Source organism: Physeter macrocephalus, chromosome 7, assembly GCF_002837175.3.
Source record: "Physeter macrocephalus isolate SW-GA chromosome 7, ASM283717v5, whole genome shotgun sequence".
Classification (NCBI taxonomy): Eukaryota; Metazoa; Chordata; class Mammalia; order Artiodactyla; family Physeteridae; genus Physeter; species Physeter macrocephalus.
In genome coordinates, this window is record NC_041220.1 from 113,697,638 (window position 1) to 113,716,638 (window position 19,001).

The 19,001-nt window shown below is 40.3% G+C and overlaps 1 protein-coding gene across 2 annotated transcripts; it reads left to right on the plus strand.

The window, feature by feature from the left end:
- The first annotated feature begins 6,947 nt into the window (after positions 1 to 6,947).
- Positions 6,948 to 18,258, plus strand: OSTC (oligosaccharyltransferase complex non-catalytic subunit). 2 transcript variants are annotated; one of them, XM_007121584.2, is made up of 4 exons: positions 6,948 to 7,141; positions 10,796 to 10,889; positions 12,809 to 13,006; positions 17,687 to 18,258. In XM_007121584.2, the coding sequence occupies exons 1-4, from the start codon at positions 7,003 to 7,005 to the stop codon at positions 17,703 to 17,705; spliced, it is 450 nt and encodes a 149-aa protein (XP_007121646.1). In that variant the 5' UTR covers positions 6,948 to 7,002; the 3' UTR covers positions 17,706 to 18,258. The 2 variants fall into 2 exon arrangements, with proteins under 2 accessions (XP_007121646.1, XP_007121647.1); XM_007121585.4 differs by lacking the exon at positions 12,809 to 13,006.
- Positions 18,259 to 19,001: the final 743 nt, after the last annotated feature.

Below are 19,001 nucleotides of genomic sequence, written 5' to 3' on the forward strand. Positions count from 1 at the left end.
CTCCGCGGCACGTGGGATCTTCCCGGACCGGGGCACGAACCCGTGTCCCCTGCATCGGCAGGCGGACTCTCAACCACTGCGCCACCAGGGAAGCCCCCTACTTGCCTTTTGATTCAATGGCATGAGGACACTGAGGGGCAAGGTGACAGTCTCATTTCTGTTTAATGGAACCGTTGAAGTGTCCCTTGGTGGAAGTATTCCTCCCTTAGGACTAAAACTTCTAGACCAGCAGAGCCCAAAGTTGTAGGGAATGGGAAGCAAAAAATTCACTAGTGGATCACTAGAAGTAACCATGAGAGGAGTCATTTCCATCTTTGACACTTGATTCCTGGCCTTGGTGAATCCTGGCTCTAAGAGAAATAGCATCATATATCGATCACTTATTTACAGCACATGCTGCATCTTAGAAGACATTGTCCTAGTCCCAGAAGGTGCTGACATTAATCTGGCATCATAACTGACTTTTCAAAAGCCCATTCCACCATTCCACCCAGCTGCTTCAAGGTGATGGTGCACACGATAAAACCAGTGAATTCCATGAACATGAGCCAAATGCCACAATTCATCTGCTGTCAGACAAGTTTCTTGGCCAGAAGCAATGCTGTGTGGTTTAACATGATGCTGAATAAGGCATTCCTCAAGTCCACACAATAGTGATTTTGGTAGCCGCGTTGTGAGAAAGGAAGGAAAATTTGTATCCAGTGTAAATATCTATTTCAGTAAGAACCAAGTGCCTATTGGAAGTGTTCCTATGTAATTAACCCGCTGATAAGTGGGTGGCTCATCTTCCGGGAGAATGGTGCCAGCCTGGGACTCATTGTTGATTTCTACTGTTGGCAGGTCGGGCACTCAGCAGTGGCTCTAGCCAGATCAGCCTTGATGAGTGAAAGTCCATGCATAACCTGCATCCCTGCTGCCAGGGCCCTTTGTTTGTGGACTTACTGGGCAAGGACAGGAATGACTGGGGAAAGAGGGTGACTGATGTCCACAGGATGGGTCTCTTATCTACCCGATTATGAGTGTCGTTCCCTACATAGGTTGCTCTTTGGTGCGTAGTCACATGGGGTACAAATATCTTGACACTTCATACCTATGCAGAGAGGTTTATCCATATGCCTCTCCTCCAGACATCCTTAATAACTTTCCAATTGTATTCCTTCTAATTCCCTGGCCATCCATTCAGCCAAATGATTAGCCACTGCCCATGAATCACTACAGACCTGCAACTCTGGCCAACACTCCTTCCAGGCAAAATGAACAACCAAGTGCAGGGCTAACATTCTGACCGTTGGGAAGATTTCCCCTCATCACTTGCTTCAAGGGAGGCTGGAGCGCAAAGCCGTTTACTTTCAGGTGGTGCCAGCGCATTGTGCAGAACTATCTGTAAAACAGTCCGCAGTGTTTTCTTCTTCAGTTAACTGGTCCTCGGGCACTCTCCATAATGCCATGTGTACAAGCTGAGAGAGAAGAGGCAATGTGGCAGGAATGTGGGTCATGTGGATCTAGAATGTTTCTCATGCAACTTACATGTACCTTCAGGACCTACTCAAGCCTGATCTCCTGCAGAACACTTTCATTTGTTGATTGAGTGCTGCTGTGGGTGCCCGCATTTATGAGTTGATAGGTCAGACAATGCCAAATTGGTGATGGCTGGTTCAGGTTTTATGGTGACTTGTTGCCCATTGTCAATAGCTTAGTCTCCACTAACGCCCAGTGGCAAGCCAGAAGCTATTTCTCAAAGTAAATTATTTATCTGCGGAGGATGACATAAGTTTATTCTAAAACTCTTAGCACTCCATACTGTGATGCACCTCAAGGGACGTGTCAAAAGCTACATAGAGCGTCCCTGTCTGCCACAGACATCACAAATGATATTGGATGTGCTGTGTCATATGGCCCAAGTGACAGAACAGTTTGCTTGGCTGGCTGGGCTTGCTGCATAGCCTTTGCCGGTTCTGGGTCCTACTCAAAACTAGCAACTTATTGGATTACTCACTAAATAAATTGGAATAACATGACCAAATGAGGTATATGTTGTCTCCAAAATCCTAAGTAGTTCCCTAAGCATTCATTGTGCATCTTTCTTAGTGGAAGGAGGAATCAATGTAGCAACTATCCTTTACCTTGGAAGGAATATCTCACATGTTAATAAATTACTAGACCCTTAGAAATTTCAGTGAGAAGCCCCTGATGTTTTATTGTGCTTGTTTTCCATTCTCTATCATGCGTGTGTCTTACCAACGTATCTAGTGTTGTTGCTACTTAGATCACTAGGTCCAATCATCATATCATCAATGCAATGGCATATAGCCTGCAAATGAAAAGGCAATAAAAAGAAGTTCCTGAAAATCAGATTAGGACATAGGGTTGGAAATTTGACATGGTCCTGAGGTAAGGCTGTGAATGTGTATTGCTGACCCTGCCAGTTGAAAACAAACTTCTTCTGATGGCCTTTACCAATGTATAGATCAAAAAGCATTTGACAGCTCAATAGCCACCTAACAGGTGTCAGGGGATGTGACGTGCTCCAGCAATGAAACCCCATGTGGAACAGCAGCTGCAATTGGAGGCACCGCATGATTAAGTTTACATTCATTCATTGTTGTTCTCCAAGATTCATCTTTCCTTAAAAGGGCCAAATTGCCTAACTGAATGGAATGTGGTAGGAATTCCCACTCCGCCTCTTTCAAGTCCTTGATGGTGACATCAATCTCTGCAGTCACTTCTGATTTATTGTTTTGGAAGGTAAAGGCAGTTCTATTGGTTCCACTTAGCCTTTCCTACCATTAGAGCCCTCACTCTGTGGATCAGAAACCAAGGTGGGGATTCTTCCAGACCTGAGTACATTTACTCCAATTGTGCGTTCCAGAACTAATCCCAGGGGCCTCACTACCTCTGGAAGGAAAACTAAAATGAGAGCAGTGATGAAAGGAAATTGTTCCATGTGTGTCTCTGTTGTTACAATGGGCATGTACCTATGTTTTACTTGCAAATTTTGATTTTCAAACTTTAAAACAATGACAGAAATAACAAAATCCACAATTTCATACATATCACATTAGAAAGAGTTTGTATAGATCATGAGTCATAATAATGCCTCACACAGTGACTGGCATAGAGTTATCACTCAATAAATACTTGCTGAGCTGGGGAAATAAACATACTCTTGCATATGCAGAACCCAGAGGGAAAGAGCATAGTTCAAAGGGATCGTCATCTAAACTGCAAAATGTCTTTGGAAATAAATCTAGGATAAAATTGTGTATTATTATCTGACAGAAACAAAGCTACTAATTTCCTCTCCAGTACATATTTAAATAAACTGATGTCAAACTGAAGTCAGTAGTATTAATAGCCTTGGTAGCTCTGGTTTGTTTAGAATTTAGTTAAAAACTTATTTGTAGGGTCTCCCTTCTCTTTTGACTGGCAGAGCCATTCCTGACTTCAAGGCTTTTTAGTACGACTTTCTATGTTAAACATGCTCCTTTTTTCCTTGAGTTTAGATTTGATTGTGCACAGTAAAAATTTGTCAGTTTTGCTTTTATATGTAGCTTAAAATGATAGGCTCTACTGTACATAATGTTTTTTTCTTTTCTTTTTTTTTAAATTTTATTTTATTTTTGGCTGTGTCGGGTCTTAGTTGTGGGATCTTCGTTGCTGCATGCGGAAATTTTCGTTGCAGCGCACAGGCTTCTCTCTAGTTGTGGCGTGCGGGTTTTCTCTCTCTAGTTGTGGTGCGCGGGCTCCAGAGTGCGTGGGCTCTGTAGTTTGTGGCGCATGGGCTCAGTAGTTGTGGCGCGCGGGCTTAATTGCCCAGCGGCATGTGGGATCTTAGTTCCCGGACGAGGGATCGAACCCACGTCCCCTGCATTGGAAGGCGGATTCTTAATCACTGGACCACCAGGGAAGTCCCCATAAAGTTTTAAGTATTTGTTTCTTCCAACGTTTGTCCTTTCTTCATTTACATACAATAGCCCCCCGCTGAATAAGATTCTGCTTATTTAAGGGCATGCTCTAACGCCCGTGCTTATATTCACTATTTGTTTGGTTTTCAGTTACAAAGTTTATGCTGTGTTTAAACAAAACATTTTCTATAGGAAGATTGTTGGTTAGGACACAGATGGTAACAGATGTGCAAATTTTACTCATGAAAGATTTCTTTTTTACCTGGCTTGTATAACATTACAAACTCAAGTTGGAAAATACCTGAAAGGTTAAGATGTTAAAAAAAATAGTGAATTGGTTCCTGGAACAAACTTACCTTTCAGAACAGAGTAAAGAAGTAACAGTAATAATTCGGTATATAGATGAATGTGATGTGTTCTGACTTGGCAGTTTTATTTTTTATTAGTAAATTTATATTTTTTAAAACTTCTGTGTCTTTTCTACAATGTATATGGAATTATTTGGCCCCAGAATATATAAGAGGAAGGATAATTATATAAACTTGTCTCATCTTAAACATCTTAAATCTGTTTTATATTTAGGGCAATTGCCTTTAGTTCTCATCCAATCACAGAATATACTTTTTGAGTTTGTTTTACTTCCCAAGCTTCAGTTTTGTCATATGTAAAGTGGTGACATTAGTAATTACCTAATAGAATTGTCATGAAGAGTAAATAAGAACTAACATAAATGACAACATAATACATCTGCCAAGAGGTGGTTAATTAATGTTAGTTTCCGGGTCTTCCCTGGTGGCGCAGTGGTTAAGAATCTGCCTGCCAATTCAGGGAAAACGGGTTCGAGCCCTGGTCTGGGGAGATCCCACATGCCGCGGAGCAACTAAGCCCGTGAGCCACAACTACTGAGCCTGCGCTCTAGAGCCCACGAGCCACAACTACTGAAGCCCGCACGCCTAGAGCCCGTGCTCCGCAACAAGAGAATCCACCTCAGTGAGAAGCCCGTGCACCACAACAAAGAGTAGCCCCCTCTCGCCGCAACTAGAGAAAGCCCACGCACAGCAACACGGACCTAGCGCAGCCTAAAATAAAATAAAATAAATACATTTAAAAAAAAAGAATAATTTTAAAAAGTTAGTTTCCTTTCTGAAGATATAAAGGAGGCTTAAAAACTTTTTTTATAAATGTATTTATTTTATTTTATTATTTATTTTTGGCTGCATTGGGTCTTCGTTGCTGCACGCGGGCTTTCTCTAGTTGGGGCGAGCGGGGGCTACTCTTCATTGTGGTGCGCAAGCTTCTCATTGCGGTGGCTTCTCTTGTTGCGGAACATGGACTCTAGGTACACAGGCTTCAGTAGGTGTGGCGTGTGGACTCAGTAGCTGTGGCTCGCGGGCTCCAGAGCGCAGGCTCAGGAGTCGTGGCGCACGGGCTTAGTTGCTCCGCGGCATGTGGGGTCTTCCTGGACCAGGGCTCGAACCCGTGTCCCCTGCATTGGCAGGCGGATTCTTAACCACTGCGCCACCAGGGAAGTCCCGGGAAGCTTAAAAACTTTTAATTTCTATGTTTTTCCTTATTTTCTCAAGGCAACATCTTTTTAATTGTTCCAAAGTTTTCCTTGTTTATATAACTATGGGTATTTCAGAAACATTCTGCTTTATAGTCCCCAGAAAAACTTCCTGTATGTAAATGCTGGCTCTGGTGTAAACACCCTTTATTACTGGTGTTATTAGTGACCCTCTCATAATCTAAGATTAACATCCCTTCCTTAATACACACTGAGTAAGACTCGGGGGAGACTCTCACTATTAAACAATAAGAGCAGCAAGCCTCATCTGTATTTAGAGTTAGATGCTGCAATGTTTTATAAATATTTTTACTACTGTGGTATTTTAACAATTTCTCAGTAATCGAGTCACTAACGTGCAGAACCAATGCATGCCATCCTGTAAAACACCATGAGCTCAGTAACAAACAAAAACCATAAAAATATTGGCTCAATTATAAAAATATCAGTCTCTCCTGGATTTATATAAGCAGTCACTTTGAACTCTTATTCCAAAAGAAAACAGGTATTAGCAGTATCTTAAGAGAGTATATAAAAAACAAAAACGAAACAGAAAACAAAAAAAAGCTTTTTAGGCCATCTAGTCCATCCCCAAAGACAAATTCTCCATCAAATATTTTCATCCACTTGGATTGTAAACATAGCCCAGGCAAGAGATGATGGTGGCTTCCACTAGGGTGGTAAATATGGAATGGAGAAAAGTGGATGAATTAAAGATATTTTTGATAGTACAACCAAAAAGATCTGCTAATACTTTGGATACAGAAGTTTAAAAAACAGAGAAATCAGGACGATTTCAAGATTTTTGGCCTGAAAGATTTTAGCATTTACGAAAATAGCAGAGGACACTAGTTATTTAAAATAGTAGTTTGGTCACGTCAAGGTATCCACTTTAGACATCTATCTTGTGGAGATGTCCTCTTGACCTCTGTGATAGATCTAAACTCGATATGTATTTTTAATTTTATAATACATTAATTTAACAATTATTAGTAACAATTATTACTACTGTCACCACTGCTACATCAGGAAATAAAAGCTCAGCAACGTAGGACTTTCTCAAGCTCTTGAAAAACCCCCTAACAAAAAAGGCAAAGCTTTCCAAACGTCCCCATACATCCTCTGGCTCTGGGAACTTAGAGCGTCCTGCGTCCAATCAGCTTCCAAATCCCCAGTATCAGCAAGTGGGAGGGGCTCAGATCCATCCTGGTCCTTCTGCTGCTCCGGCTTGGCCACGTCTAAAGGCCTGCAGGTCCTTGAAGGTACAGAAATCACCTGTTTATTCATCGGCTATAACTGAGCTTCTTACTCAAATATTTGCCTCACAAGATTCAATAATATATAATTTTTTAAGTCTTGTCACCTATCCGTTTTTATAGTTTCTTCTTTTCTTCTATGGATGTAAACACTGCCTCAGAGCGTTGCGGACCTGCCGTTCCCTTCCCCGCGCACGCGCCGGGGGAAGAGTGGGCGGGCCTGTTCCCGGGAGGCGTGTGGGACTGGCGGCGCACCGCTGCTCCTGCCGCCACCAACATGGAGAGTTTGTACCGAGTCCCGTTCTTAGTGCTCGAATGTCCCAACCTGAAGCTGAAGAAGCCGCCCTGGGTGCACATGCCGTCGGCCATGACGGTGTACGCTCTGGTGGTGGTGTCTTACTTCCTCATCACCGGAGGTAACTCGGCCTGCCTGGGGCCCCAGAGGCGCTGAGGCGCGGGGAGCCGGCCTGCCCCGGGGGCGCGTCTGTTCCGCTCTCAGCCCGGGAAAGCATCGCTCTCCTCTCGATCTTTTCCGAGGGTGGAGGGAAACTCTGGGGTCCCGAGTGTTAACGGCCCAAAGGTTTATTTGCCCTCACGCCCTGTCCTGTATCTTGAGGGGACTCCTGTTCTCGCTCTCATTGCCTTCCGTCTCCTGATCTCTTAGCCAGGCGGTCCGAGCCGAATAATTTTCAAGCCCAGATGGTTGCTCTTTTTATTGCATGGCGTACGTTATTTGACAAAGGCCCTGGGAAAATCTCTTTTGGCCCATTCTACTTCCACGGTTCGTCAGGAGGGTGTGGGACTTTTACCTTCTCTTTGTCTGCGGTTCCTGGAACTTTGGAAGAGACTTGACAGCCTTTAGGTTTGTTAGCTCAAACCTAAGGGTTCGGTGTTGCTTTTGCCCCGATAAACAATAAATATGAATGTAATCTTTCGAAACCACAGTTTTGATAAATATTTGAGATTGGAGATAGATTTGCAGAAGGTATCGCGTATTTGAGAGAGCGGAAGTTGAAAATCTAAAGAATAAGGAAAATAGCATTACCGTTGAACACTGCATTATCATTTTATCCTGTCCTTTGCAAAAGGGGCGTCGCTTTGTATAGTGGTGAGTTGGCAATCTGGCTACAGTCTTTTCATAGCTACCACCCTTTCAAGCCGCAGTTCCATGATTTACTCAACACTGCTACTGCACTTTTAGATTTTGGGAAGTGGGGCACTTAATTTGGAAATGATAAAATTGAAGCTCCACAGATTAGGGACAGCAAGAGCAGCTGGTTCTGTTTTTTAAGGGAATAGTCAGACATCTTCATTTTCATAGATGTCTTGTGAAAATAGTTGGCGCTGAAGAGGGAAGTATCTGAAATTATGCAGGCTTAGTTCTAGGATGAACCTTTGGATTTACCCTTCTCCCAAATCTAGAACAGTGACAGTTAACTTACGTTCATTTAAATAAATTACGTTTAAAATATTTTTGATGTTGGTAAGATACTGTCCTAGCATTGCATTAGCATTCACATTTGCTCAGCACATTAATAGGTGCTGGATTGAATAAACAAAATTTTAAATGCATGTGGCATTTTTTTTTTTCTTTTAGTAAGTCTTCATCTGCTAGAAAACTTTCCTGTAACCCTTACTTCCCTTGGAGCCAGGGCCTTTGCTGGGAGCCTCACAGTTTTCATTCTGGCCACTATTTCCGTCTATTTTTGTAATGGGGAGTTGCCCTAATTTCTGGGGGAAAGTGAAAGGACACCTTTTAGTGGCCAAGGCCATGAGTTGTCTCATACAAGGAATTGGTTTTGCCACTGGAAAGGAGTCTTCTAGAAACTGAGTGTACTTTTATAAATAAACAATATTTATTGCTGAGAAATATTTATCAGATAATGTACTGAGTTCCTGTTAAGTTCCAGGCATTAGGTACTGGAGGCAACAATGAATGAAACAGGTAAGAGCCCTGCCCTCCTGAGGCTTATAATGTCATTGGTTGAGATACGTTAAACATCACATAAATCTTTCTCCATTACGTTATTTTTTCCACCGCAAATTGCCATGAGTGCATTGAAGGAAAAGAACAAGAGGTTATGCGAGAACAGTCAGAGTTAGGAACATCAGTTACTTTAGAATGTGGTTTCTGAGGAAAGGACACGTTAGCCAAAATTTGAAAGATTGGGGGAAAGGGTATCTAGGCAGAGGGAAAAGTATGGACAAATGCGGGACTGAGAGACCAATTAGGTGGGTTTTGTAGTTGACTTAGAGTAGACGAAGTTGGTGGCACTAGAGATGGAGGAATGTATAATGAAAGATATTTTGGAAATAGATTCAGTGGATCTTGATGATGATTGATTGGATGTGGGGGGAAAATGAGATGTGAAGGAATTTTCCTGGTGTCTAGTTTGAGCACCAAGTAGGTGGAAGTGTCATTTTCTGAGACTAAAGAAATGAAGTTTTTTTGGTTGGGAATGGTGAACCCAGAGGTCACTTTGGGATATATAATAGTTGGACATAACCAAATATAATTAGTTGGATATGTCAAGTTTCCAGGTAGGAGTCTAGAACTGAGAAAAGAGGTTTGTGTTGTAATTAGTCAATAACAAATGTTTTCTGAACTCCCATAAGCCAGATATTGAAGAGCATAGAGTTTCTATTCTTAGGGAGCTTACGTCTAATTTTAACAGTGCTAACGTGATTCGGTAGGTTTTGGCACATTGAGAATCATCAGCATAAGTAAAGCCCTGGGAAGGGATAAGTTCCGTTGGAGAGAGAAGGTAGAAAAAGAAGAGGATAGTGGATCGAGCCCTAAGGAACTCCGAACGTTTAGTGGTTTTATAGCACAGGAGGCTCAGCTAGAGAGGTAGCAAGAAAACATGGACAGGAGTGTCACGGAAGCCATGAGAAGCCATCTTTTTACTCCAAGAAAATGGATTTAGTAAACTGGATCACGCACTGCTAGGAGACCTCCTAATATGAGAACTGAAAAGTGTCCTTTGAATTTGACAACATGGAGGCCATTAGCCACCTGAGCGAGAGTAATATCAGTGGTGGCAGAAGCCAGATCGGAGTGAGCTGAAAAATGAAGGATAAGTGAGGAAGTGGAGACAGAGAGGTAACCTTTTTTTTTTTTTTTTTTTTTCCTCCAGAAGGAAGCCTGGCCCCCTTTCACAAAGGAAGCATAGAAGTAGAATGTTAACTAGGAGGATCTGGTGTCAAGGGAAAGTTGATGTAGAGAACAAGAGGTTGAAAATACAGGAAAGAGAAGAGGTAGCCCATGGAACAAAGTCTCTGAAATGGCAAGGGGGGCGGAGTCCTTATTATTGCAGAGGGATCCCATGGTGAGGGCAGGAGGGACTCTTCCTCTGTTGTAGCTGGAGGTGAGGATGGATGCAGGTTCCAGTTTGTAGATTTGGTTTGGGGGGTGGGGGTGAGTTAGGGAATTCCCAAGTGATTGTTTTGTTAGTCAGAGGTGAGGGAGACAGTCGTGCTGTGCTTAAGAAAAACTGGAGGTAGGGGTGATGGAAAACAGTGAAGATCAAGAGTAGATGTTGACAGTGGGAGATTTGAGAAACAGTGTTGATGGACATTAGCATAAATGATCATGATGACATTATGACATAATGATGGATATTAACATTAATGATTGTGAATCTCTAGTATTGCCAGTCTGCCTAGTGGTGTGATTTAAAAATGTCTCATTTTACTTTTAAGCAAGAAAGTTTCTCTAGTTACCTCTTAATTTAAAGAAACAAATCCAAGTATATGTGGAACATTTTCTTGAACTAAAAATAGCCTTTAATGTTAAATCTGCTTTATTGTGGAGTCATTCTTGAGTTTGAAACAATACTGAATGAATTTCTTTTATGTTTTGCAAGTCATTCTAAAATACTGACTTGAATTTCTGAAGATAAATTCTGGTTTATCTGAAGTTTAGGAGGTAAGCTGGGCCTCATTTGATTATAATAATACATCAAAGCAGTCCTATTTAAATATAAATGCACCTTTAGAGACAGTAAAAACTTTAAATCTATTTTAAAATTAGGAATCCAATCTAATCTATGTTGTTGTCTTTCATTTAGGAATCATTTATGATGTTATCGTCGAACCTCCAAGTGTCGGCTCCATGACTGATGAACACGGGCATCAGAGACCAGTAGCTTTCTTGGCCTACAGGTAAAAGATATCATTTTGAATGATTTGGTGGTGGGAAGGAAGATTACTGAGGCATGCCTGCTTATTTAAAAATACAGTGCAACCTATTGGGTGCATCTGTATTTAGACACTAGCTGTTTTAAAATGCTAAATTCAGAGATTGCAGGAAGTGGACAAGAACAAGAGTAGAAGTATATTATTTATGTATTCACTTATTAGGAAATAAAATATTTCACAATGATTGACATGATCACTTATTTAAAGGAGGGTATCAGTTTAAAATTCATTTATAGGCTGTTCTGGGATCAGCAAACCACAGGTACCTGTTTATTTGTAAGTAAAGCTTTATTGGAATTAGGCACACCCATTTGTTTCTGTACTATCTATGGCTGCTTTCAGGCTACTGTGTTAAGTGTGATAGAAACCATATGGCCGGCAAGCCTAAGATATATACAATCTGGTCATTTAAGAAAAAATCTGTGGACCGCTGGATATACTATTACATAGGAAAAATAATTTTTGAGACTTGGGAGTTCCATGTAGGCAATGAACACCAAAACAGTGTGGTTTGTTTCACCTGAGCAGTGCTTGTTGTATTGCCTTATACAATCCACTTGGTAACTGTCTACCTAAACATAGCTATATGTTTGTATTTACACTTATGTTAGTGGTATTCCATGCATAGAATATTCCTGGAAAGATTATTGTGATCTCTGTGGAGGGGATCTGGATGACAGGAGATCTTGATGGCAGGGAGACGTTTCACTGTCTCGTCATTTGAGTTTGAAACTGCTGCATGTATTGCATTTTCAATTAAAACAATTAGTTTAGCAAAAATATATATGCCTTCTTTATATGTGCCTATGCATAAATCATATCTTTAACAGAGGAATTTGCCTTTTGGGGTCTGTGAGCTCTCAGAATTTGAAAGCTCTTCATCCCTAGAAAAATCAGATACGTGTATATACAAAAATTAAAGGGTTTATAGATTGCTGGACATCTTTGTGGGGTTCATGAAGCCTTAGTTAAGAACTTGCTTGCTTGTAAAAAGTTCACTTTGAAACAAGAGATTTATTTTTTTATTTATTTATTTATTTATTTATTTTTTTTGTGGTATGCGGGCCTCCCTCTGCTGTGGCCTCTCCCGTTGCGGAGCACAGGCTCCGGACGCGCAGGTCCAGCGGCCATGGCTCACGGGCCCAGCCGCTCCGCGGCATGTGGGATCCTCCTGGACCGGGGCGCGAACCCGGTTCCCCTGCATCGGCAGGCGGACGCGCAACCACTGCGCCACCAGGGAAGCCCCAAGAGATTTATTAATTATTAAAACTCAGGAAACATTAACCAATTCAAATTTAATTTGAAATTGATAGTAGAAATTTAAATAACATAATTTTCAAAAACTAAAGTTCTGGGTAAAGGGTTCATGTACATATATTAATTGGCTTTTTAAGCTAATAATTAAAATATATGAGTATTGGGAATTCCCTGGTGGTCCATTTGTTAGGACTCTGGCTCTCACTGCTGAGGGCCCAGGTTCAACCCCTGGTTGGGAACGAAAATCCCACAAGCTGTGCAGCATGGCCAAAAAATATATAAATATGTATATATGTATATATATGAGTATTGATTTTACATAGGCAGTTGTGTTAGTTGAAGTTTGAAAGGTTTTTTTGAGCATAAGCTCCATGAAGACAAAGATTTGTGTCTGTTTTGTTCATTGTTGTGTCCCCAGAACCTAAATAGTGCTTGATACATAATAGGCTCTCAGTAAATATTTATTGAAATGAATAGCCAGAAATATGGTAAAATAGTTGTAAGAGTAATAATAAAAAATAAACACAAAAATGTTTTAGCAGAAATAGGAGTTTCAGTCTAAGGAAAGAGTTTTTTATTTTTCTGGGAATTTTCATTTATTGTTTGCTCTGGTCTTTCTTTTTCAGAGTAAATGGACAATATATTATGGAAGGACTTGCATCCAGCTTCCTGTTTACAATGGGAGGTTTAGGTTTCATAATCCTGGACCGATCCAATGCACCAAACATTCCGAAGCTCAATAGATTTCTCCTTTTATTCATTGGATTCGTCTGTGTCCTATTGAGTTTTTTCATGGCTAGAGTATTCATGAGAATGAAACTGCCGTAAGTTATTAAGTACTTTGTATAATCAGCAACTTAACTTGCAAACTGGTAAAATAATTACCTGGATCACATAAAATCATAGGAGATTTAATTTAACCCTCATTTAAACAGATGAAAATTTCGAGAACAGGAGAAATTTGTGACTTGCTCAAGGTTATAGCTATAGTTAGTAGCAAAATTGAGACGAATAGGTCTTCCTGACTGTTATCTCCATACATGTTCATGAGAAAATCCCGTTATTTTGCTGTAGCATCAGTGACCACTGACTGGAGACATTTCTCTAAAGGGCTTTTTGGTTCATCTGTAACATATGGAATTCCCATAGTAATAATAACAGTAAGGAATACTTTTGGGCCATTAATTGCTGCCGCTCTTTGAATATTGATATGAGGAAAACCCACTAAGCATTGGACAGGAAAGGCGAGTTACTGCCTCTCCAAAAAGATGTGGAAAGGATTTCATATATATATATATATATATATATATATATATATATATATATATTAGATTATTTTGATTCAGAAAATGAACACTATCATTAGAACAAAAATAAATTGGTTTTATGGCAACTTTTATAATTTTGTTTGAGATCTTTCATTTTAAATGTAGATGAGTCTGATCATATTTCCCTATATTCTGATTTCACCTATGGATACATTAGTAACTACAGGAACTTTGGGCAAACATCATACAAAGATTAGTTCTTAGAAAATTCATTTTTTAGGGAATATGTTAAACATCAAGTGTCAACTGTACTGATTTCTTAAAACTGATATTTTCTGATTTTATTATGAGACAGTAAAAGGGAAAATAGGAATGTGTTTGAATTACACAAGTTCACTTGTTCTATGGCTTAACCTGTCCATATCTATAACACATCTGGGGTAGAATGGACAGACTTTCTAGAAAGTCACAAATACTTATCCTGCACTCATGTTCCCATCTTAACCCTGCAATATGGGAAAAGAGAGCAGTGTTCTTTGTCAGCTGAATACCTGTGTGGCCGTGTAGCTCCATCAGACTGCCAATGGCTCTTATTTTTGTCCTGGGAAAAATTTGGGGCATTTGTTAAATTGTACGAGGACAGGGACTCCAGCCTCCTCTTTTTGTTCCTCTTTGTTCTACCCTTGTTGCCAGAGGTATACCAATAGAAGAGTCTGAAGTTTTTCATAGGAAAACAGGAAAAGAGGAGGCTCCCAGAGAGGATAAAGAGGCTATTAAAAATTAATAATGAAAACAGAAAGAACCTTTGGAGGCATATAGCAGAACAGAAGCAGTGAGCTGGTTTTGTCCATAGAACCAGATTTGTTCTCATTCTGCTTAAGCTTCCCATTCTTCCTTAAGGTTTTAGGTCTTCTCCTTAGGCTGTGTGTTTTTCTTTTAGCTTGAGCATTTGACTTTTAGGATAACAGAGCTATCTACTACTTACAAAAAGGTTTTGAAAAGTGTTTAATTCTCTGGATTGCTTCTGTCTTACTTTTGCAATTATTTATGTAAACATTTGTCTTTTCCACATTCTATAGGCCAGTTTCCAAGATTGCTGACTAAGATAACAATAGGAAATAAGAAATAAGAGTATACTCTCTGGGCTTCCCTGGTGGCGCACTGGTTGAGAATCTGCCTGCCAATGCAGGGGACACGGGCTCGAGCCCTGGTCTGGGAAGATCCCACATGCCGCAGAGCAGCTGGGCCCGTGAGCCACAACTACTGAGCCTGCGCGTCTGGAGCCTGTGCTCCGCAACAAGAGAGGCCGCGATAGTGAGAGGCCCACGCACCGCAGTGAACAGTGGCCCCCACTTGCCACAACTAGAGAAAGCCCTCGTACAGAAACGAAGACCCAACATAGCGAAAAATAAATTTAAAAAAAAGAGTATACTCTCTGGGATTTGGGTGTAAATTATATTTAGATATAGTCAAAGCAGAACAATAGTCTAAATAGAAAATTGCTGCTTTCTGTAACTTGCTGTGAAGCTAAATCTAAGAGTTAAATTTTTAAGAGGAAGGACTTTATGATCCCCTCTTTGATATGATTTCTCATGTACAGCTCCTAATGCCTGGTACCTTGAGTGTGGAGTGGGGAGAAACAATGGACAGTTTGGGAAAATAAGGGAAGCAACAGTGTTGCGTTTTCTGGAATATTTGCAGGCCCCCAAAGAGATGATGAGCCAGGTCTCTGAGCCTACATATTGCACATGATAGGGGTGTGGTTAGTACCACCAGCAAGAAAGGAATGTGTCTTCTTGCGCATACATTCTCTTTGAGGACCCATCATATATAAGCAGTTTGATATATAATAAATGGGACAGCAGCAGCAACAAAAAGTAAAAAACATCAGTAACCATGAGTTTTTTCAGATCAAATAAGTTGCTAACATCTGAGATAAAGGTTGGCTATGCTGTAAGATGCTTCATGATAACTTCCAGGGTTGCACGCTCACAAAGAATCTTATATCACCTTTAACAAGAGGTACCTTTAAAAAGGAGAAAACAATAGCAGTGAAATGGTACTACTAGCTTTATATTTTCTGATTTATGCTTTTTAAAAGACCTGATGTATTCTCTACTGATATAATTTTACATATTAAAACATGGCTTTATTTGATGCATAAGCATAGGTCATATACTAATTGCAAGGAAAAATACCACAACGTATCAAGAGATATGTGTCCAAAAGTGCATGTTCACCTATCAGTATACGTAGAAGACAGGCAGCTGTCTCTAAAGAGTCCTCAGTACTTTTGTTTCATAGTGTGAGCCAGCTGATGAGTAATTTCCACTGGTGCAAATATTAGTGGACACTTTCTTAAAATCTTGAACTTGTTTTTCTTGTGGTGAAGCTTAGGTCTTTTTTTTTTCTTGTTGTTAGAATTATCTGACAAAGAATTTATTTTATTTTTTTGTAGGTTTAATCTTTTTAAAAACATTTTTATTCTGTATTGGAATGTAGTTGATTTACAATGTTATATTAGTTTCAGGTGTACAGGTGTAAAGTGATTCAGTTATATATATATATACATAGGTCTGTTCTTTTTCAGATTCTTTGCTTGTGAAGCTTAGGTCTTAAAGTTTGCCTTTTATGAAGTATCAGGCATTACAGTAGCAAATTTATGAGGCAGTCTTCAAAGTCGATATATACACTAAGAGGCTTTTTATTTTTTATTCAATTTTGGGGGGAGAAGTGGAGGGGAGAAGTATTGTTTGTCTCAGAGTTGTGACAGCGGTTGTGTGAGGTGAAAGCTCTCTCTGTACTCAGAGTGTGGACTGGCAAGGCTGGTAGAGCAGAAGGAAAGGGATAAATGAGTTCTAAGGAGAGCACATTGGCTGCATGTAGACCCAAGACCCGAGGGAGTCAGGTGAGTCCAGAAGCTGGAAGGGAGGAAATTCTTGAGTGTCTGCTCTGTGTCAGGCACTACAGTAGATCTCAACCCTATGAAGTAGTTTTTTGTCCCCAACTTAGAGATGAAGAAATGTGAGACACTGAACTAATAATAGTTAATGTTTGTCAAGTGCTTATTACCATGAACAGCAGTTACTGTATTAGTAGATTCTCTTGTATAATCCTTAAAATCCTTCGATGTAACTCCATTTTATAGACGAGGAAACTGAGTGACGTTTGCCCATTGGTGTTAGGCTTACCCACTCGTGTTAGAGGCAGGATCAAAAGGAGAGAAGTTCTAAAGGCATCAGCTGGGACAGGGTGTATTCAACCCTTAATGTGGATAGTTTTACACAATCTTGCTATTTTTTCCTTGATCCTGCAGATCCTGAATAATAGGTTGCAAGGATTTATTGCAAAAGAAAAAGTTTGGAACTTTGTAAAGCAGACTTTTAATACTTTAATTTAAAGGGGATTTCAGGGCTTCCCTGGTGGCGCAGTGGTTGAGAATCCGCCTGCCGATGCAGGGAGCGCGGGTTCGTGCCCCGGTCTGGGAGGATCCCACGTGCCGCGGAGTGGCTGGGCCCGTGGGCCGTGGCCGCTGGGCCTGCGCGTCCGGAGCCTGTGCTCTGCAGCGGGAGAGGCCGCGGCGGTGAGAGGCCCGCGTACCACAAAAAAAAAAAAAAAAAAAAAAAATGGGATTTCAGGGCCCAACTTCTACATTTAGTAAAAGGATCTCCTATTTGAACAGTGTGAAGTTTGACTTGCTCAACAGCTATAGCTAATGCCCCCTGCCTGCCATCTTGACATTGCCTAAAGAAACAGGTGCAAGGCAGACGCTTCTGCACACTGCTTCCGGAGGGTATGAGGGCTCGCCTCCCAGGCGTGAACAGCTCCTGGTCCTCCTACTTTCTCCTTTGGTAATATTAGGGTTTTCAGGAAATCTAAAGCAGCTTCTTTCCATAAAAAGGTTTGTGATGTTTGTTGCAATTGTGAGAGTCCAAAGGAAATTGTTTCTGACTCTTTCTTTGACTTTTACGTAACATTTTTTTCTCTTTTTTTTTTTTCTCATCCTCTGTTGTTTAGCATATTGGTTGGTAACTTTGTCCTTTGAGGGAGAAGGATAATGGAACCCAGGCCCAGTACTGTATTTATTGGGGGGCAAGATTTGAAATAAGAACCATAATGAGGAATCACACAATTATATTTTCAGATTGTCATTTGATTCATCATAAAATTTGTTTGGGACACTTTGAAATGGTGCTTCCTTTTCACTTTTTGTGTTTATACATTTTATTTTTACAGGGGCTATCTGATGGGTTAGAGTGCCTTTTGAGAAGAAATTGGTGGATACTGAATTTGCTCCTGTTAATGAAGTTTTAAAGGCTGTACAAGTCCTCTGATATGAAATATGGAAAAGGATGAAAAGCAGCAGAAAAGAAACATCTAGTGAAAACATAGGAAATGTGTTATAGCTTGGACTAGAATGTCTTCTTGGTATCAGAGACAAGTTTATCAGTATTTTTTCCTGCTGGCCTATACTGACATACCAACGATGTTAAGTGGCATTTTCTTCTTTTTTTTATTTCTTAAAATATACTTCATTTCTACAACTATAATATTGAATAAAGTGATTATTTTTTACAAACCCCTTAACATTTTTTGGAGATGACACTTCTGACTTTCAGAAATTAATGTAAAATCAGGAAGTGAGATCCCATAAGCTGAGAACTCTGGACAGCTGATCAGCTTTACCTGTGGTGCTTTGCCTTTAAACAGAGTGTGTGACAGTGCATCATTTCCGATATGTATGTAAGACTGTTTCCTGAACAATGAGATGTATGAAAGGAGCAGAAATAAATAATTTTTCTAATTAACACCTTTTTAATTTGTTTTTTGATTAACTGATTGTATTAATCTTTGGTCTCTAATTATCCACTCCCATCTTGTGACTGTCTTAAGCTACTGTTGGTAGCCTGAAGTCTCCAAGTGTAGTCGGCAGGATGCCTTGTGAGGTAGGTATAGGTATCCCTATAAATATTCAAGCACAGGCTATACATTTATGTCAGTGTTGTTTTAAATGTAATTGTGTTAGATGACAGTTCCCTTCAGGCATTCATCTGCAGTAATTAACCAAGTTTTGAGCACATAAGAACATCTGTAGACCAGTCTGGTCTTCCCCTAATTTCTTCTAGCCAGGTCTTTTGGTTCTCCCTTAACTGGCCATGGACTTTACTTCTCTAGGGCCTCTTTAATTCTTACCCCATGATCTCTAAGTTTACAGTAAAATTTTCTCTCAGGTGGGTTTTTTTGTAATTCCAAGGCTGATCTAAATGTAGCTGTTCATTAAAAGATTCATTTATTTATTCAAAAAGTTTTGAGAACCTATTATATGCCAGGCAGCACTGAGGATTATAAGGATGAGTAAGATAAGGGCTCTGTCCTCATAGAGCTTATGTCCTTGTAGGGAAGCCAAATTATCAAAAGATTAAAAAATGTTTATAAAATTTCAGACACTGTTAAATACCACAAACAAAAACAAAGCAAGTTAATAGTCTGTACTATGGTGATGAGAGATGTGGGGAGAGGAGGTTACTATACTCCAGGCTCTCTGAAAAAG